Source organism: Plasmodium inui, assembly GCF_000524495.1.
Source record: "Plasmodium inui San Antonio 1 unplaced genomic scaffold supercont1.103, whole genome shotgun sequence".
Classification (NCBI taxonomy): Eukaryota; Apicomplexa; class Aconoidasida; order Haemosporida; family Plasmodiidae; genus Plasmodium; species Plasmodium inui.
The window spans coordinates 4817-26204 of record NW_008481937.1 but is presented as its reverse complement, the minus strand read 5'-3'; the positions used below and the strand labels follow the sequence as shown (position 1 = coordinate 26204).

The window sequence follows — 21388 nt, the reverse complement described above, 5'->3', positions numbered from 1 at the left end:
ATGTAAGTTCCACCCATTCTGAATCTGATCATGGCGTGTTATCTGGGTTTGATGAAATGGAATTAGGTGACTACTTTATGAGACCGGTCCTCAACTTAGGTTGAAACAGACAGCAGAGGAAAATCTCTAAGCCAAAAAGAAGATCCTATCTCAGAGTAGAGCGCGCCAAAGGATAATAGAACATAGGAAGCGAACAATTTGCGGATAGTTGTTTCTAACTATTCCGGAGTGCAATGTCAGATACCGCAATAACAATGTGCCACTATGCACATCGTGTATTCAACTGTACTTCTCACTCTATAATCCCTTCAGGCGCATCATTCACTGCCACTTCATTGTATGAAGAAATTTTGACCACCAAAAACTTGTTCCTCCTGTGTCTTCCTTAATGATACATTAATTACTGCAGTGAATAGCTATTTATCTGTTAATGGCGCATATCTAAGCCGTATCTGTTTTTTTCTTTCGTCTACAGGACAGCTGAGATCGAACATATCAAGTCATAGTGTCTTTTTATCTGAACGAATTATTTCTCTTTCGACCCTGGATTTGTTCTGTGGGGGACACTTAATATTATGATGTGAATAAAAGTTTCGTGATATCACACATCTCGCCTTTATCTTATATGGAGGATTTAATAGGTTAATTCAGTAACTGACCAATCTAAGCAGAAAAAATAAACCAAAATATCGGAGACATCATTGGGGGGGGGGTTCATCATTAAGCCATGTGATCATAATATTCTAAGCGCAACCCATGAAAAAGATGACTTCCTCTCCCGCAACAAGCCATGACGAAAATGGAAGCTCCGTATATATATAAATATATATAATATCTATAAGGGTCTAAGGGCGAAATAGATAGAGACAGAAAAATTGCATTATTCATTTCTCTGCACCACACATGCGTTTTTACCCTCTTTACCCAGAAAGAACTTTAACCTTCCTGTATATATGAAATAATCTTGATGCCTATTCCTTTTCCCATTATGTATACATTATCAAATGAACCCGAGTGATAGAGAAAGATGGGTTTAATTTCTTAAACAGGCCATACTCAAATCAAGGGGGAGAAGGGGACCACTAAATCGATGACTACAGAAGAAATATTATTATATTTGTAGATAATATTTGATTAGAAGTGACCCTGTCTTAATAGCACGAAGGCATTCCAATAATAGTCATGTTAAATACAAGAGCAGCTCCAGATCAAAATCCAATCGGAAACATGATAAAGGAAAAGTCAAGTAGGATTCAGTACATGATACAACCCCCTTCACGGGAAGGACGTATATATAATTGTCTTCCAGTGATGCCAACAATCCTCCATGATTATTTCAACAGCTCCTATTGACCAATTCGAATTAGCTTATGTGCTCCTTTTATTTTGTTTTGTTTTTTTAAGATATTACAGATATTATGTGGCTTATTGGGAATCTGTAGCTGTAATCTCATTAGAGAATAGAGAAATTATTTTTAATTCCTCCAGAAATGCATACATATGTAGATATACAGGCTTCCTCACTTAGTGTATTAATAGTTATTTTTTAGTAGAAGCTAAGATCAAGGAATTATAAAGGCCAATTCATTTTGATACGTAAGATCGGTTATCATCACTCCCTAAAGATTCATCACGACCCAATAAGAAACCCACAACCGGCCGCTAATCCTAAGGCGTACAGAAAGGAAAGACATGATGAAATCTGTCAGGGCCACCCCCACAGGCATTAGCCAGAATCAATTCAGTCGTCAGGATCACATTCAACAAGTAAAGACGGAGGAGTAGCCATTGAAACAGGAAAATTACAGATGAGGGCCAGGGAGAATATCTCGGCAATACTACAATTAAAAAACGCCCACAAGGGTCCGTCTTGCATGAGAGGTAAAAAAAAATGACCTAAGGAAGGCTAAATATGAAGCGGAACCCTGACCACTAAAGAATAGGATCTGACGGCTAGAAACTGAGAAATAAGAGGGGTTACATATATCCCCTACCCAAGAGAGTGAGTCAAATGAGGAAGCTAAGAAACACTACTCCAAGCAGGTTATAGATCCACAAGAACAACCACCTTAGGGCCTTAAGGCAGATAAAGCAAGCCTACGGAACCGAGACTACAAGTAAGACAACCGAGTGAGCACCGAAGCCTTAAGCCAAGCAATTATGACAAAGACTAATAGGAGGCGAAAACAGAAGAGAAAGACCCACGAGACGGAGCCTAAGAAGCGAAGTATGAACACTAAGGCTTACCAGGTGTATCCTAAATGGTGACGCGTAAATATTAAGGGAGGGAGAGTAAATTTGCGACAGGGGAGAAGCAATAGAGGAAAATGAGCCTAGAAACTACAGAATAGATCCTACAACTAAGCCCTGAAAAGTAAATAATAAAGGGCCAAATCTAAACTGCTCCTCAGAAGGCTTAAACCCTCCCCAGTAGCAAGAAAGCGAAGCGGCCTCTGGACTCTCATCACCAAGAACAACTCTGAAAGAATAAAGCCAGACACCCAGTCCCTAGGCTCTAACAGCAAGAGACTCCAACCTGAAACCTGATCACTAAACACTAAATGCGAAAAAGTCATCCCTAGAGAGTAGAGCCTTTAACCAGATCACTAGGAGATACAACCTAAAAAGTAACCACGAGATAACGGCTACCACACGAAAGGCAGGTCCCTGATCGATACACAACAACCAGAAGGAACATCCACCTGAAGCGGACAAATAGAAAATGAAAACAAACTCAAAAAAATGTCGCCCAATCCCATCTCCTACCCCCTCACTCCACCCAAACTCATGTCACACCGACAACAGATAAGCCCCAAGGCTCCAACTCAAGACAAATGACCAATAAAAAGCGAGAAATAGTCAATAAAAGGACACAACAGCCCCTTAACGAAAGGTCTATGAGATCTAGAACCATAACGGCGACCCTCTACCCCCTGGAGGCGGCACACTGCCTATAGTCCCTACACCTAGATGCTTGAAGTCCCAGAAATAAAGATTAGACACGAAGAACAACACTCCCCCCCCGCCTTCAGAGGCGAGATCCACCAAAATAGACTTTAGCCAAGGGAAAAAATAGGAGGGATCAGTCAGCTCCACCAAATGAATCCTAAACCCAGGACCAAAAAACCGCATCACAAGCCAGAACAGGAAAGAAGCGAAAACGGCTAAGATGAAGATTAACCATTAACACCCAAACGTAACGTTCAACGTCTTCCAAAATAACGAATCCTCAAGGATGCAAGCAGTATAGAAAGGCAAAACCCTCCCCGGCTCCTGGGCCGTGTCACCTAGAACATAACACCCAAAATGTTAATCTTGAAACATGGATCCAAAGAAACTAGAACCACTTCCGTGAAAAATCAAGCATGAAAACTCCCATATCCCCCGTAGACCCTAAGCCCTAAACACTGAGCACCTGATCCCTGAACGAAACAACTAGCCACCTGAATTCCAACAACTAACAATTGAACCATAACCCATGAAAAGTAAACTTGATCCCTAAACCGTAATACCCAAACACACGAGCCTAAGCCTAGAACCTAAACCCTAGACCTAGCACATCAACCGTACCCCATCAAATCCAAGTCTAATAGATGAGGAATAATCAATCCCGCCTGCGTCCTAGACCTGAACCCAAGCAACAGGAACATCAAAAAACAAACTAAATCCTATCCCCCCAGGCCTAACCCATAAACACAGAAGCCTAACCCCTGACAATTGAACGGTAACACCTGGACCCTAAAACTAGAAACTAAACCCTTCTAACAGGACACTGAGCGATAGACCCTAAAACGTAGACCCTAAGCCTTACCTCCCTGAACCCTAAGAACCTAAAAATAACCCCTAAACATACCACCTGCTCCCTGAACCCTGAACCCTAATCCCATAAACCCTAACCCCTAGACCCTAAATCCTGAAACCTAGTCCCTGAGAACTAACCCCAAGACCCTGCACCCTGAACCCTGGAACCTAAAGCCACAACCCTAAACCCTGAACTCTAAAACCTAAAACCCTAAACCTAAACCAGAAATCTAGACACTGGACCCTGAACCCTAAAGCTAAACCCTAAAACTAACCCTGACCCCTAATCGTGATAACCCCTAAGAATACTCCTTGACAACCTGGACACAGAACCTTAAACCTAAAACCTCGACCCTAAACCAGAACCCTAAAGCCTAGACCTAATCCATGACCCTTACCCACTGAACCCGAAACCTACGAATAAGTCCCCCAAAACTGAGACATGGAGACTAATGACTGATTCCAGAATCCTAATGCCTGGACCCAGAATCCTAACCCCTGAACCCTAAAACTACCCCTGAACCCTAAACCTAAACCTGAACCCCAAACTTAAAACCCAACCCAAACCTATACCCTGAATCCCCATTCCCTAATGCACGAGACTCTCCCTTAGACGCCCAACTCCAGAACTTTCGGGAGAGACCCCTGACCCGTACTCCCACCACAACTCTGTTCCCCTCCCTCAAAGCCATTGCCCACCTCCACCCCTACATGTCAAGCCGGTCCCTCCTTTAGCCACAAGGACCATGTTGGACGCCCACATGTCCAGCATTAGACTTCCCCCGGCCTATCCCTGGGTGGGTAGTCGGTCAGCCTCAAGTCCTGACCTCCGAGAATACCTCCCTTCGCCCCTGATGTGTTTGCGCGTCCTCCGCATTTCGGGTTCTTGATGTCGGCCGAGCGCCCTCTCGTCTTCCACTGAACGGAATCAATCAATCGGTTGTCAGAGCTCACTCGACGTGGCAAAGGCCGTCTGCAGGGGGCGGCCTAGGCTCCTGCTATTTTGCTTCAATCTTATTGGAGGTTTGCGTTCTCTTGGGGGAGCTTCTGGTTGGGTGCTCTCATACTTGATATACAGTTCACCACCACGAGCAACGATCCCCCCTCCTGACCTGCGGTGCATGTGCCGAAAATAGACACGATATATACCATAGACACTTGCCACGGCTAATATACCCCCTATTACCGCCCCAAGGAGACCTCCCACGTTTGTTTGGTTACTTGGTTGGCCTGTTGCCTCAATAGTGGTATGGGACACTTGATCTCCCTCCCTGATCTCCTCCTCAGATGGGGGGTTGAGGGTGGCCTTATGGGCTAATCCTGCGCCGGCGATTCGGGGGGGGTTCCCTGTGCCCATTTCACCGGGGCGTGATTTTCTGGCCCCTTCCCCCTCGCTACTTGACATGGTTGCATCCACCTCTGCTCCGCTCTGATTTGGCCTGCTGGTTGATTGTTCCGGGAGGAGCCCGTGTTCCCCTGAAGGGGTGGTTGGTGTATCCGTTCGGGAAGACTTGGTTTTTAAGTCCTGTTCTGGAGGGGTCACTGCATGCGTCGTCATGGAGTTAGCATCTTTCCCGTATACTGTGGTTGAGGCCCTGATGTCTTCGTGCCCTTGGTTCATTTTCTGGGTTGTGGTTCACACATATTCTTCATTTCTTTTGGCAGTTTCGGCTCTAAGGCGGGCCACGTCTTCTTCACTATCTTGGGTTGTCAATCGGGGATTGGGGGGGGAGTCTACGTCTGGGGGCGCCCTCCTGAACAATACCCTTGACCCAGGCTTCCATATTATCAGTCTGGTGTCTTCCGGTCGGGAAGAATTACCACTACAGCTAAGAAGGTTCCGATCTATTGTACATGCCCCCATCTCCCCCAAGTCCAAGTTCCCATTATCAACTAATCCTGTCAAATCAAAAGGAGCTTGTCTTTTACAGCATTTATTCATCCCATAATATATACTCAACAGAAGCCCCAAACTACCATATGGTATGCCTCCTTTGTCACCTCCTTCTCGTAAGACGTCTAGGAATCGTCCCAGGGATTTGACCTTTTCTCTTCCTTCACCGGGACGCTTGCTTCGCGGGTTTATTTTCACCAATGACCAGATACCTTCGCATAAATTCTGGGTGTCTTGACTAAGCTCTGGCCCTTGGGGGTGTTGCCCCAATAATGCCCTTATTAAACAAGTCAATGCTATCAAAGTCCCCTGACCGGCGGCTTGGCTGTTCCAGGGGGAGTTGATACCTTTATTTAAGGCGACCTGCCAGTTTCTCCTTCGCCAAATCTCCACCTTTCCAGTGGCGGTGTCTGCTTCGAGATGGTTCAGCCTTAAAGCTCTCGACACTATACACATGAGCAACTGCTTCCATTCATACTGGTCAGAGGTTGCTCCTAATATTTCTTTTACCACGGGATGGTCCGCACTACTGACTCTATGCCAGTTTCTGCTCAGATTTTCCCTCTCGACACCGGCTGCCCACTTTCCTAAGAAACCACCCACTGCACCTGAACTAGGTGTAAATTTCCCCAGACAGAAGGGCCTGCTGTTAAACCCTCCACAATCCTCTGCTTTATTAGCTATAGGTCCTGTAAATTCTTGGCTTCCCTCATGGTCAATGCTCACTTGCCACGGGTTCTTTCCTCCTCCCATTCTCCTTCGGGTCCTTTTAGGAGTTATAATCTCTTCCTTCCGTTTCTCCTTCTTAGCTCTCCTTTAATATCACGTAAGGAATGTCCTATGTTTCATTCGGCTTCTTCCTTTCTCTTCTCTTAGGCTCTCAGGCTCGTCTTGCGTCGTCGTTATTCCTCGTGCCATCCTGCTGCTGGACCTGTTTATTTCCCTGCACTTCAGATGCTGAGAGGCTCCTTCATTCTTCCGCTACTGCCTCCTTGCAGTTGAGTGGGGTGATTCCGGTTTCATGCTGCTCCTTGAATTATCGACGTCCCTGGGTTGAGTTGGTGATACTCACGGGGGGAGGAGGACTGCTCTATCCTCCTACCTTCGCCTGAGGAGCTGCTCTCTAATCTCTCCATCTCCTGTCGGGAGATTAGATGCACTATTCACGTCTGGTCCACAGATCCTCTCCCCCAGGTAGACTCCCTGGGGCCTATTCTGGAGGGAGGAGTGGTGTCGGCTGATGTTGCTTCCATCCATTCAGCATCCTCTCCCTTCCTGTTTCCCCGGGTTGTCCTCGGATGTCACTCTTCGGGATCCGGGCTTGAGACAGTCCAGGATAGGCATTATCCTCACCTTAGAATCCCCAGGCATCTGTCCTCCTTCGTTGGGGATGGAAACCTCGGAATTTATCTACCCCACCTTTCCATCCTCACCTTCCATCTTACGAAACGTCAACTGGCTCCTTGGAGGAGGCGACCTACCCTCCCCGCTTCTCGTCATATATCCTTCCCCTATACTGCCCGTTTCGTTTAGACACTTTGTCTCTGAACCTCCGTTCTACTGTTCACGTACATATTCTGCCCCTGCTCCTCACATCCTCCTCAGATATCACACAAGTCGTCCTTGAGTCCTCCTTATACACACTTCTCAGACGCCACCCCCCCTCGGTTGCAGAATCCACCCTTGTTATTCCCCCTCTCCTCTTTTCCTCCTCTTTATTTTTTGGGCCTTGCGACGAGACTACCTTCGGTTAACCTTGTGCATCCACCAACTCCTCTCTTCCTCCCCCCAACTAGCCCTGTACTTTGCGCCTCAACTACCTCTAATCTTAAAGGCCTCTTCGATCACAATTTCTTGTTGGCCACTCTTCCGTCGATCCTCCTTCGCCGGGTCCTTAGCAGTCCCTTATTCCATCTGACGTCACATCTTCACCCTCCCGCTCCCCTTTTGGTCCCTGGGGGCGGTCTCCTTGAGGCCCCATGTGACGGCCTGCTTTATCCTTCTACGCAGTTGACCTCTTAGTCGGCTTCAGTTGGGTAATTAAGACTCACGTCCCTTACTCGCAAACTCGGAACCTTCTCTGTTACCCGATTTTCGGTGGTTCTCTTCTCAGGAAGTCTTCCCTTCCGTCTTAGTTCCCTATCTCCACTGGCTTTGGCCTTAGGGCGATCGTGTGCTTCGGTCAGTCGGGGATACATATCCCAGTTACGCATATCGCTCCTTTTTCTTTGGTGCCAGTTGACTTACCTTTGATCTCGTCTATTAGCCCGTAGTCAGCCGAGGTTGATATTTCTGGATGTTATGGCGTACTTCATCGTCTTTGTCGTGTCTATCTGGTGCGTACTCCTTTGGGATGTTGCTCCTTCAGGCTTCAGTGGGGTCCATGTTTTTTTGCTCTTCGTCCGTTATTGCATTTAGGTTTATCGAGAGTTCGTTGCTTCCTCCCCCTAAACTCCTCCTTCCCTTCCTTGTTTCTTGGTGGAGGCTAGCCCTATTGGGTACCATGTCCCTTCTGTTTCGGTCACGGCGCTGTGGACGCGTATTCTGGGGGGGCAGCAGGAACTTGATTGGACTGTTAGACACTCTAATTCTTCCTGCTCGCTCTTGATCCTTCAGAGGTTTGCAGCCCCCTTCTCCTCTTGGGGATACCTCTGCTTTTGCTTAATATAGAGATTGGGCCCCTCGTTCTCAGACCTGTCCTGCCTCGTCTCACGGGGTTGTAGTCTCCTCTTCAGCTTCCCCACAACTCATCCATTTGCTGTGGGCGAATTGTCCTGTTCTTGTGTTCCCTATTCTTGTTATATTCTGTAATGACTCTTTCTTCGGCTACTACCTCAGTCTGCGTCTGGGCTTCCTTACCCCCCGTCGGCGTTTGCCAGTGGTGAAAACTCCATCCTTTGTTCGAATTTGGCTTTGAGTTCCTTCTTATCCTCGGCTTTGACCCTGTCTCCTCTGCCTTAGGCGCTCCCTTGAGAGACTACCTGAGGTTTCTTCTCTTCATGATTCGGATAATCCCCTTTAGAGTTGGAGATTGGTTGTCCGATAGCTCCTTTCCTCCTTGGACTATTCCCTTCTATCTTCCTGTTGCCTAGACTGTCCCTGGTTTTTCGAGACTCTACTTTTGACTCTCCTTCTGATCCTTTTGGATCATCGGCGGGGGTGCGCCAGTCTCGCCCCCCCATCTGCTAGTGGTGCCCTTCTCTTGGGGTCTGCCATGGGGGGGGCCATCTGGAAGAGCTCCTTAGTTTCCCTCTTGCAGGTCCGGTCCTATTGGTGCTGTTTTGATCTTCATATTCCCTTTGAGTCGGAATTCTTCGTGTTGTGCGCTCAGGCTTCTGACTTCTCATCTGGAGCCCTTGTGATACACGATGGGGTCTAATCCTTCTTTCGGCTTTTTGCCGCTTCTTGTCGATTGAGGTCCTTAATTTTTTCCTTCGGCTCCCCGTTCTGGGGGTCGTCTGATTTCTACTCCTTAGCCTTGCTCAGGCTTTGTGCTGGGTTTGGCCGTCTTGCCCCTTCATCTGGAATGATGTTTGAACCTGATCCTGAAATGCCTTGTTTCTCTCTTGCCCTTATTCGAGAGTCGAGAATCGATAGGAGGGGCTGCTTGGGCCTGGAATTGATGGGTTTTGATGCTTGCGGGCGTCTTTCAGTTTGACTGATCCTTGAGTGATTTTTAATCCTCCTGAGTCACGGAAGTGAGAGATCAGCTAGAGGATGGAACTCCTGTTCTCTTACCAGATTCCTGCTCCCTCCCTCTAGTCAGTACTATTCCTCTTAGACTCTCTTTTCTTTAGAGAGAGGAGGAGTTTGATGAGTGGCTTCAAAAATTTCAGACGAACATTATATCATCTATCAACCGTTTCCTCGGCTTAGACGAGTTGCGTTTTGTTCTGAGTGAACTAGTCGTCGTCCCTTGACTCCTGGACCTGGCTGGGGGTTTGTCCTAATAATAATCACCCTCCCCACTCCTCAATGTGTGGGGAGTTTCTTCCTCTTTTGCTTCAAGTGGACGGTCTCGGTCTTATTACTGCCTTACTCCTCCTTTTTGCGTTTCTCTGTCCAAGTTGACTTTTTTATTCGTCTCATCTTTCCCGAAATCACTGGTACTCCTGTACTTATTCTGGGGGGGTTCTCTATCCCGGCCTGGGTCGGGAAGTGTACCCTTCGGTTTCATGTGACTCTTTGGGTTCAGGAACTTATTCTCCTTCCTAGGTTTCCTTACGAAGTACTCTAGGTTTGTCGATGATTTCCTGGACTGAAGACTCCGACTTAAGTGGCCTGTTTCTTCCGCCTTGATGTTCGACATTTTAGATTCACTCCTCTTCTTAATCTTGCTTCTAATCGTTCCCTCTCCCCCTTTAGCAGAGTCTACCTGTTCGTTTCTTTTGCTCCTCCTTCTCGGCTCTGGGGCTTACAGTTGTTGTTCTTCGTCGTTGGCTGGTTGGGGTCAGCCTTAGTTCTTACTCTCAGCTCTTCTAGGCTTCCCCTTGGGTTGTTATTTCTGATGGGGACTTGACTTTCCTGCTTTAGTTTTGTCTGAGATTTGGATCTGCTTTCTGAACGGATACTTAATAGTGGGCTGATACGTTTTCTTGGGGGTCGTCGGGATAGCTTTGTCTTTTTTTTTGGGAGCTTCTCTTCCTCTCTCTGAAGAGGCCTGTTGGGATTCTTCACCTACCCTCATTTTATCCTTAAATGGTCACTTGCCTCTGGGGAGTGTGATTTCTTTTCGGTTAGATTAGTATTATGTTACCCTTGAATCCGCCTATTTTCTGTGGGGCGGGGAAATTCAGGTTTCTTAATCTCTGTGTCTTGGTTTAAAGTTCTTTATTTAACTTTATTTAGCTGTCAGCTCCTTCTTTCCCTTGTGGTTAGTTTCTTTGGTTTTGTTTCGACTGCGTGCTCCGGCGGCGCTTTGCTCCATTTTCCTTGGGTTGCTTGATAATTCGGACTATACTAGTCATCCAGATAGGGCTCCTATCTTTGGTGTCAGATTTCACCCAACATTAGAGAGAAGCTATTGCGTCCTTAGCCAGGTGAGGCACGTGGGCGGGCAGGGATGTTATGATACTTTCTGTATTGTCTCGACTTGATCTCTTGTTTTCAGATTCTGGTGCTTTTGATTTTACCTTTTTTTCAATTTATAAGATGTTAGGTTCGGACTCCGCGTGAAAGTAATCGATTTTTTAGTAGTACTCGGCAATCTGTCTGAAGGAGTCGAGGAGTTCGGATTTTTCTCAGTGAATTCCTCTTTTCCAATTTGTCTCAGAGCTAGATGATTCTGAGATATACTGGAGAGAACGGGCGGGGGGCTTTTTTTGCTAGTCATAACCCGGTTTCCCTGATTATGATTTCTGATACGCAGCTCGTCGAGCTTTTAGGGATCATCCTGTTGCAGTATCCTTTCTGCTCTTGATGGCTGATCAGCTCCTGATATGCTTGTCAGGGCTTTGGTCTTGTGCTATTCATCACCAGCTCAACATTCTGGTCCTAGAAGGCTGGTTTCGATTTTTTATGTGCTTCTGATTCTAATCTGTTTATCACTTGGCTGTATCTCCTATATATTAAACAATCTGTTCGTTTTCTCACTTGTCCTATTGGACATATTAATCTGCCGTCACGAGCCGAGGTTTAATAACATATTTTGTTGGGGAAGCTTCTTCTTTGTTGGAGCTTCTCTTGATAGAGTTGTTAAGAAAGGTGCTATTCCTACGTGATTATCAGATTCATTTGAGGAAATTGTATATATGACCTCTCATATGCGGGCTCTTATTACGAGGAAATAAAAAGAGTTAAGGACTAAACATCTGGCTTAGACGATTTTCTATAAATTATAAGTGCTGGTATAGGAACTGATTCTTTTTAGATCTTCTTTAGATTTCACCATCATTCCACAATTACTCCTTCAGTAACTTAATTACATGCTCCTGTTTTGGGGGGAACCTTTGGTTTGTTTTATGGACTAATTTAAATCTAATCCCGATTAGGATAGAACACTAAGCAGTCTTTTCCTATTATTTAGTAACTTTAGAACTCTACTAATTATTAATGTACATTCATATCATATAATACTTAGGGGCTGTCAGACACATTATTCTTTTGGGTTGTTGATTATATTACTTCCCCTTTCTCTTAGCTTAATTCGCTTAAGGCTTTTATGATAGATCGGGGATTCCATAATATTAGTTATATACCCTTATATCTTTTGATAAATAAGTAATTAGACCTTCTATAATGATTTCCCTATTTAATACATTGGGAATCATAGGAAATATATCACGAGAGTCTTATTTTTTGGACTAGAAAAGGACGTATAATTGTAGATCTTCCTTCTCGTCATTCTTGGTGCTTAAATATTAGCTGAAAGAGAGAAAGGAATAAACAAATAATCGGAATAAATCCAATTTTTCACTATGCCGATAAAATCTTCTTGGATCGCTTTCATATGACCCTCTTCTTTTTAATCAATCCTAAAGAATAAGGATGCCTGCAGGTAATATACTCTCGTGCTGACTTTTTAAAGTTAAAATGACAGAAGAAGATGGAAAGCTGAGATGAAATAGGAAATGAATCATTCCTTAATACGTGTAAAAAATAAATAAAACAATTGTATACCCTCGTAACATGCCCAGAGTCATCTTTTAGCTTAATCCATAGATATGTTAATCCTTAAGGAGATGATATATTTCTTAGGACTATGAATTTAGTGATAGAGAAGAATATTCTTATCACATTAATTACACTCTGGAGGGATTATCCTTCGGAGGCATTGACGGAATCATAAGGACGTGAAGGGATCAAGTTTGTTTCTTATAGTAATTTTGAGAAAGGGACGTGGGGGAAATCTTTCACCTGGTCCAGTTCATAACTAAATCAGTTTCTTGGGGTATGCTGTTAGATATATAGAGTATAGCAGTTCATAGTATTCCAACCTAGCTGTTGCTATCCTATGGGCGGGGGTCTTCAATATTTTTTACAGGTTTGTTCAGGAATAAGACTTGATACAACTCATAACTGGTACCACAGAATGTTTTCATTTTTGCTCTTAATAATGTGCGTGAATATAAAAGTCTTGTCAACTCACCTATGATCTTTAACATTCGAAGTTTCCGCGGATATGACTAATTCCATATTCTATGGCTTAAGAATAACTCTACTTTGCCGGAATGGAACAATACATTGGGATTTATACGCATCTTGGCGGCTCTCAACATATACTGTAGGGTAGGCCCTGTTGCTTTTGATGAATACTCTCAATTTAAAGTATGATAGTTTGGATTTTTGATTAAATTTAGTGAAATACGAATTTCACTTGTCAATAATTCCTTAAAAAAACATAGATTCAGCTTACATTCCAATCTTCGCACCTTTCCTAAATGTAGTTTCACGTCTGAAGATGCACTTCTCTCTTCCTGTATTCGTCTTTCGGGGCACTCAAGGTTTATGGGTAGGCTCCGCATCTTTATATTTTCCTCCACATTCCGCCTGCTTCCTGTTGTCTATATTCTTCCTTATGTTTCATTCTATTTAGGAATATTCCTTAATTTCTGCTTCTTGCATTCTAAGGCAAAGCCGTCCCTGTCAAAATTATATATAATTTTGTTCCTGTTCCGCAGTTTCCTTTAACAAAATGGGTTACGCGCGATTGGTAAACCATGAACTGCGGAATTATATATAACACTCCGCCGTAATTTAGCCACACATTAGATGAGTAAAACCGCGGATGATCTTATGGATTCATTTTTAATGAGTCTCCCTATTGCCAAAAGAGTGCTATATATAAAAAGGTGGAGGACTTCTCAAACTTACGAAATTATTCTCACAGCTGCTTTGCTGATAATCCCCAAAGGAATACAAAAAAGTACAATCAAAGTCATGTGAGTAATGCCATCCAAAGAATTGGAATCGTCATATTCGATATCGGGGCAACAGAGAATATACAGGTAACAAAACAACTTTGATGTCAGACCTTTGACCAGTAGTGACCCATGCAGTCAACATAGATATTTTATGATTACTATTCTAGATACGACAAAAAGGGACACCTTTACACTAAGCGTAGAGACATTGAATGTTTTAACCCCTCCAGGATTTACATCAGAAAGTGTGTTATATCTTTACAAAAACAAAATAGCTCTCAAGGAAGCCTCTGAAACTTCAAAGAAGAAATAAATCTATTTTAAAACATTATATATTTTCATGTATAACATCACAAAGGGTATCATAGGATATTACATCGTAGAGCAAGAGATAGAATTGTAGAGTTTGTAATTCAAGCCATAACGCTCAATAGAAACAGGAGAAAATTTAGAACATCAATTAATATAGGTAAGAGATTTCCTACTTATATGTCTTTCTCGCTAAGTGCGAATAATCGCGTGTATTCTGAGACAGGAAAGTTGGCAATCAACTCGTGTTTTATTTGATGCAGTATTGGGCCCTGTGAACAGCCCACCTCATATATTAGTGTAAGTGTTCTTTGTCGTGTCAATCCTCCCCTTTCTCTGGGTTGATTCCCTCTCTGTCAACATGGGTTTAGGTAGTTTTATCTGTTAAGTTACCTTCGTCCTTTCTGGTTATATGGTTCTACTTGTTTGTTAGATGTTTCCTTTCAGCTGCAGGTTCATGTCTGTTGATGCTGTTAAGTCATTTATATGGTTTTATCTTATATATTCATTTCTCTTTAGAAATGGAGAACTGTGCCTAATGTCGCGGTATGTTCAATGTATAAGCTTCATTCTGGGCATTTGTTCTAGTTCATTTTTTTCTTTTTTTCTTCTTAAAATTATAAGGGGTATGTATGTTATGGATGTTCGTATTCCGCGATCAAAGCTATCCTGGTAACATTAATGTTATCAACACCAGTGATATTCCAGGGACGACAGTACTTTGCAAATATGACTATAGTTCATCCATTAGTACATTCATATAACAGTACTACGGGAACTTCCGCAATTTTCCTCATTGAGAATGCATACACATAAGTACTTTTCAGGCAGTAGTTTTCCTGGAATATCCATCCACTTCACAGAATAGTGCTCCACTAATAATACCAGTCCTGGAATGCCAATATTGCACACACAAAGGTACTCTTAACATCATAGTACTCTGGGTGTAGCAATATTCTTCAAAGAATAGTACTCTAAGCAATCCAAAGGATTTGCACAATCATGTACTTTATGTAATAGAGCCGCTAAACTTATATCGGAACACTTCACATAATATTACTCCTGGGATAGTTCTACTCATCATGGTACATCCTTCCATACATAATAGTAGTTCTCCTCAAATAAGAGTATTATGCTCAAAAAAGGTACTCTTAATATAGCAGTACTCCTTGCACACTCGCTCTCTTCAGATAATGATGCTCCCAAGATAATCGTACTTATCCCGCCACAACACGTCGCACGTAATGGTACTTTTAGTATTATAGCACTCGAACTCATCCATATAACTGAACCATTAGTGCTTTCATATAAAGGTAGTATGGGAACATCTGCACTTTTGACCATCAAGAATCTTGACACATCAATAATCTTCACGCAATATTTTTCGTGGAATATCCATGTAATTCATAGAATAATGTTTCTGATAGAATGAAAGCGTAAACTCTGAATCCTTCGCATAAAGTACTACATGGACATGAATACCATTCCTATAACAGTATTATACGTACTCCTCGGCGCTGTACCCCCCTTACATATACACATGATTATTCTGCAAACAGGAGTATCCCAGGCTGGCTTGTTCTTTCCATGTAACGAAAGGATAAGCATGTAACTACCTTGAACATATGAGTACTATAGACACGTCAGTAGGATTTCTACAATAACACTCCAGAATATCCTTACCCTTGACGCAACTCTGCACTTCAACTAACAGTGTTATCTGGGTGACACTGCTATTCAATTAATAACACTCCATGGACATCATCACTTCTAAAGCAGTAAGATCCCCAGGAATAAATGTATCCTTTCACGCATCGGTATATAATTCCTCTTTGAATATGGTAGCAAATCTGTATGGTCCTGATATTTACACTTCACATAGTTGGCCATCCTCCTACATATCCCGAGAAGGAACATATCTTCATAATGCAGAGACATAGATGAAAAATAGACGCGCTGATGAACATGTTATGGAAGAGACGATTTGGATAAAAGGAAATGAAATACAATACAACATATTCACAATGATGCTACCACAAGAGCATCTTCACAGTGATGCGGCCGAGAAGATCCCTTAAAAATGAAGCGACGAAAGAACATCCTGAAGATACCAGGAGAAGAAAGGATCTTCATAGAAGAGATAAAGGACAAAACAGCATCTTAACCATGCCGGGGAAAAGGGGCATCTTCATAGAGAAGATCACACACGAAGGGAGGTCTTGAGAATGTCACGAAAAAGGGTACATCATGATAAGAGAGATGACATACAGAGAAACATCTTCAGGAAGCCGCGGCGGGAAGAACCAACGATATAAGACAAATGACACAAAATAATATATTCAAGCTTCCGCTGGAAAATAGCATCAGCCGGATGCCGCGGAGAGGATGTATCTTCATAGAAAAAATACCTCGCAATAAAATCCCTTCGCAGTAACATGATAAAAGGAAGAAGAATCTTTATAAAGGAGTCAAACAGAGAAATATCATCGATATATAACGCAGTAGGAAGAATCTTGGTAAGAGAAATGCCACACCAGCCCAACTTCCCTTAATGACGTGGCACCGGCGACCTCTTCGCGGCGCCCGAAGAGAGGAATATCGTGACAAAAAAAATGAGACACAAAAAAGAATCTTCATAGTGACACGGCGAGAGAAACCATCTCTATAAGAATGACGAGCAAAAGAATATATTAAAAGTACTACGGGGTAAAATGAATCTTGGGAAAGAACATACCCCACAGAGAAGATACACCTCACCATGACCAACCCTAAAGGAAGAGAAATTCATAAGAATGGAACAGGAAATATCATCCTGAGAAAGGGGCTACACACAAGAAAATCGTCATATTGACGCAACAAGAAGGATGTAGCTATGCGAAAATGTAACACAAAGGAGCATTATTATAGTGAAGAGCCAGATATAGATATCCTTAAACAAATGCAACACGCAGAAAAAGCATGAAACTGCCGCGGCAAAACAGTACACATCACAGTGACGTAGCAGGAGAACAGCGAAAACAGCAGGAGGCACAGCATCATACAAGTGCACGAGAAAAAAGCATCATCATGAAAGAACTACACAGAAAAAATTGTGATAGAAATGCAGCAGATAAAGGCATCTTCATAAGAATGTCAGGGAAAGTGGTATCTTGATAAGGATGCTGCAAAAGATTTCGTCATAAACAAACCCTCCAAAAAATTCCAGTCGGAAGAATGCCGCACAGAGGTGTATCATCATGAAAAAATTAAATAGAGAAATATATATGAAGGAAAACAGAACAGGGCGCCTGCGAGGGATATAACACATGAGACGACACCCTCAGAAATTGATCCACATGAAGCAACTTTAGCAAGGTTAAGCCACATGAAAACACCTCCGGGAAAAATTCCGCGACATGGAAAGGCATCCTCCAGAATTAGGCCACATAAGACCACATTGAGAAGGTTAAGCCATATGAAGAAACCTCGGGGAAAAATTACACATGGAAGCGCATCCTCCAGAATTAGGCCACATCAGACGACATTGGCAAAATTAGGCCACCTAAAACTACGTTGGCAAAATTACGGCACATGAAACAACGTTCGCAAAAATTACGCCACATGCAAGTGCGTTCACAAAATTTATCACACGTGAGAGGACGTTTGCGAAATTACGCCACGTGAAGGCACCTTTGCGAAATTAGACCACATGAACTCGCATATCTAGGGAAAGGGCGCCATGAAAAAATACTCTCATAAAAGTGCAGAGACATGATAAAACAGATTCATGGGGATGATACAGGACGAAGGCGCATCCACATGTACTATGCGACATGGGAACTGATATGCAAGGAAGCTGCGATATGAATTAACATACTTATAAAAATGTAGAAACGGGAAAAAAACATACACAGGAGCAGTGCAACGTGCAGGGAGATACTGGTGAAAATATCAAAGCATCAAGGAAAATACTCACAGAAAGGATGGAGCATGAGAACATATTCACAGGAATAACGTAACTATGAAAGAATCCATATAAACACGACCACCCAGCATCTCACGATGTACCCATTGGAATTGCATATTTCTATTCTGTTGCACTTATAGCAGTTTCCACAGAGAAGCATGAACGTATTTAAACGCTATAGGAGCCCTTTCAATTGTATGCAACATACTATTAAAGTTCAATATAAAATTAGAACCAATATTATACCAGTTCGAATTCAGCAATCCAGTACTCCCTTCATATATGCATAAGGAAGAAAGGTCATGAGCAATCCTGTAATTTTAATGAGTAAATTCTTATGCCAAATGAATAATCTTCTAATCGAAATCTGCATATAATGCTAAGTACTTTCTCTCTCTCCGTAAAAAGGGGTACGATCGGTACTATTATCTTTCCTTTTCGTTGTGTTTTCGGGTAGCTTTGTTCTGTAAGACAGCAGATGGGCATCAGAATTAACCAGGTTAGCACTTCTTATTTCTATAACAGATTAACTAATCCTACATATAATGGGGAAGAAACATACATATATGTATTTATATTCATGGCTATATATATGTTTCATACAAAGGTGTAAAGAGCTCAAGAACAAATAGGCTGTTATCGATAAATGATAGCAATGTATACAGGTATCTAAATTATGTGTATTTTCTCAGCTATTATCTCCCTTAGGACTCTCGAAATTCATTCATCATTAGTTTACACCGAAAATGTGAGTCCTCTTAGAGCTTCTAAAAGAGAAATGCTCTAAGTTTTTCTTTAATTTACTATAATTAAGGATATGCAAAATGGAAAACGTCGCTATATCTAGGCATATCTGTTATTAGTAGTTTTTATTCATAATTCAATACTGCAGTGTCCCCACCCTTTGCATCACGCAGCCGTTATAATATATATTATTACTACTGTCACAACTTCACCAGAAGAGTGAAGAAAGCAGTAAATAACATCGCTTCTATATGGTGTTAAAAGTGGCAAATCATGGGAAATGAATAACATTTCATATGAAACAAGTTTTATTTACTGCGAGAAATGATTCTCTATGAAATTCTTAATTACTTCAAAATCTATCACAATATAAATTTATGTAACTGCTTCATGTCATCTCTTCTTGAAGTAGGTAGAAAATTAAGATGTTTTTATTTTGTTCATTCTACGAAGTGTCTCTGTAATTGAATATTAAATATTCAGAAGTTACACTTATTCGTAAAAATTAAATTTATTATAGGAACATATCTGATACTTGTTCTAAGGAAAATCAAAAAAACCAAAAGGGGCTGTGTTCAATAATTAATTATATCCCAGAAGGAAGGTATTGTTATTATATATATGAGTAAGTAAGTTTATATATTTCTATAAATATATTAGTACTCAATAGTGGTTTTAAAATATAAGTAATCGTACTGCCAAAAAAAAAAAAAAGAATCCTAATCAGTATAATCTAGTCTTCCTTAGTGCATAAGAAGAAGATCATACTTCAGTATTCATCGCATCTACACGAATTTTCTATTTCAATTCCTTATGTTATCTTTATAGGAAATATAGTGACAGCTGTGCCTTCATTGTAAAGGAGATAATAGAAAAAAATACTTACACTTCTATGTCAACTTCTAGCAGATATCCTTAGAGTAAGAAAAAAATAAGACTCCTTCAACATATAATGCCATGTCTTAAGCATTATATCGTCCGCTTTTTTTAAGCACTTTTTCATCTGTAAGGGTAAAGTGAAATATATTTCTACATAATGCGAAATCGTAGAGGAAACTAGTTCTATCTGAATTTTCACATATACTGTGCAGCGTTCTGCACATGTGTAACGTACGCATAGAGGAGAACCTTCTACAGCATTCTTTCCATTCGGAATAACTGCGAAAGGAGTTTTTTGGAAAATATTTTAACCATCTTGAGTTCCCTCTTCTTAGTAATTAATTTCTTTTATTTTTACTTTTTCCCCTGAGTATTGATATTGTTTTGAGTATTCTCTTGTGACAATACTTGGATATTATTATTTATGTGTTTCTTGATATCGGTTTCCAGGTTCTATAGGTTTAAAATAAATGTGAGAACCTCGGGAACGGATTATAAAATTGCAGTATTTCATTACTTTCCTAACCAAAACAGAAGCTTAAAATATAAATTAGGTAATGCAGAAGCATTGCAGAAACCGTAATCACCATAAGGAAAGAGTGCCATCATAATAATAAATATTACATGAAAAATTCTTTCCATACACATATGCAACGCTATTTATGCATACAATTATAAAAATCGATATGTTTCCCAAATATCAAGGTCGTCCATTACGTGATAAGTGCTGCTGGTAGTGCACCACAAAGGTGATAATATATGCTTAGGACCGTTACAAAGGAAAACAGGAAAAGAAGTACTTCAAAAAACAGTTATAGTAAATCAAATAATTGAGAATTTAAATAATACGTAGCTATGAACTACAGAAATTGAGAAATATCCTTGAGGATATTCTTCCTTGTCTGTGTTAATTATTTCTTTCCTTTAGTTCATAAAGGATGATGAGAGGTGGCTATACAGGATGTTCAGCATATGACTCTCAATTATATATCCAATTATGTACTATATAGTATGAAATAACAACTCCCATATAAAGGTGGCTATCCAATGCAAATGCTAGAAATAGAACACTAATTCTAACAACGGTGATGCATACAAAATTGGGTTCAATTATTTACATAATATTATCTTACCGTTGCATTATTTTGGCCGGTGATAATATGTTCACGCAGCCGTAGGATATTCATAATTAACGCTATATCCCCTAAGCTATTCTTAGGTTTCATAGATTACGATGAACACCCTAATATAATGTCATGCATTACAACACACCATATGAGCGTATAAATACTCCTAATAAAAAACACATCAAGGAACATATTGAGCTGTGTACACTTCATATATTATGTGGTGAATTACATCTTATAATAATAACGTAAAAGTTGCGTGAATCATAAATTCTGTGCAAAAATGTACTGCCTTGCACACGCGACTGGAATAATTCACCGGCTACTGAAAATATACACTTAGTTCCCAATATGGCATTATTATGAAATATATGTCCACCGTATTTAGCAAAATATATAATTTCAATGAAAAAAAAAAAAAACCTACATTTATTTAAGAACACAATTCTTAATTTACTGCCCAGTGCATGAAAAAAAAAAATGCACTACGCGCAGAATAAAATGTAAAATCGAAAAATAATTTTTAGTGAAACTCCCTGTAAAAAAATATTATTTCGCGATTCATTCTCTTTATATGAAAAGACTACTATGAAATCCTTTCCAACTATTATTTTTCCAGGTGAAACATAATTTTTCCTCTTCCTACATAGCTAGAATTACACTGGATTTATATTATTTATTCATATTATTCACATAAAGCAGCGCACTGTCACAGTACACACTGCTATTGGTTGCATCTACAGACACAGATGAATGAAATATAGAATTCATATAAATACTTACGATAATAATTACTAAATACCGAACTTACAAATCTTCTCTTGAT

General features: G+C 41.3%; 4 protein-coding genes across 4 annotated transcripts; all 4 read right to left on the bottom strand.

Annotated features, from left to right (window-relative positions):
• Window positions 1-4744: 4744 nt before the first annotated feature.
• C922_05583 (hypothetical protein) lies at window positions 4745-5422 on the bottom strand (the record flags this gene model as incomplete). Its single annotated transcript, XM_008821154.1, has 1 exon — window positions 4745-5422. One exon carries the CDS (start codon window positions 5420-5422, stop codon window positions 4745-4747), a length of 678 nt encoding a protein of 225 aa, XP_008819376.1.
• A 15-nt stretch (window positions 5423-5437) lies between these two features.
• Window positions 5438-6448, bottom strand: C922_05582 (hypothetical protein; the record flags this gene model as incomplete). The annotated part of the gene is made up of 1 exon (XM_008821153.1): window positions 5438-6448. The coding sequence occupies one exon, from the start codon at window positions 6446-6448 to the stop codon at window positions 5438-5440; it is 1011 nt and encodes a 336-aa protein (XP_008819375.1).
• Window positions 6449-8059: 1611 nt separating this feature from the next.
• Window positions 8060-8877, bottom strand: C922_05581 (hypothetical protein; the record flags this gene model as incomplete). The annotated part of the gene is made up of 2 exons (XM_008821152.1): window positions 8060-8224; window positions 8677-8877. The coding sequence occupies 2 exons, from the start codon at window positions 8875-8877 to the stop codon at window positions 8060-8062; spliced, it is 366 nt and encodes a 121-aa protein (XP_008819374.1).
• Window positions 8878-9160: 283 nt separating this feature from the next.
• On the bottom strand, window positions 9161-10004 carry C922_05580 (hypothetical protein; the record flags this gene model as incomplete). The annotated part of the gene is made up of 2 exons (XM_008821151.1): window positions 9161-9308; window positions 9727-10004. 2 exons carry the CDS (start codon window positions 10002-10004, stop codon window positions 9161-9163), a joined length of 426 nt encoding a protein of 141 aa, XP_008819373.1.
• Window positions 10005-21388: the final 11384 nt, after the last annotated feature.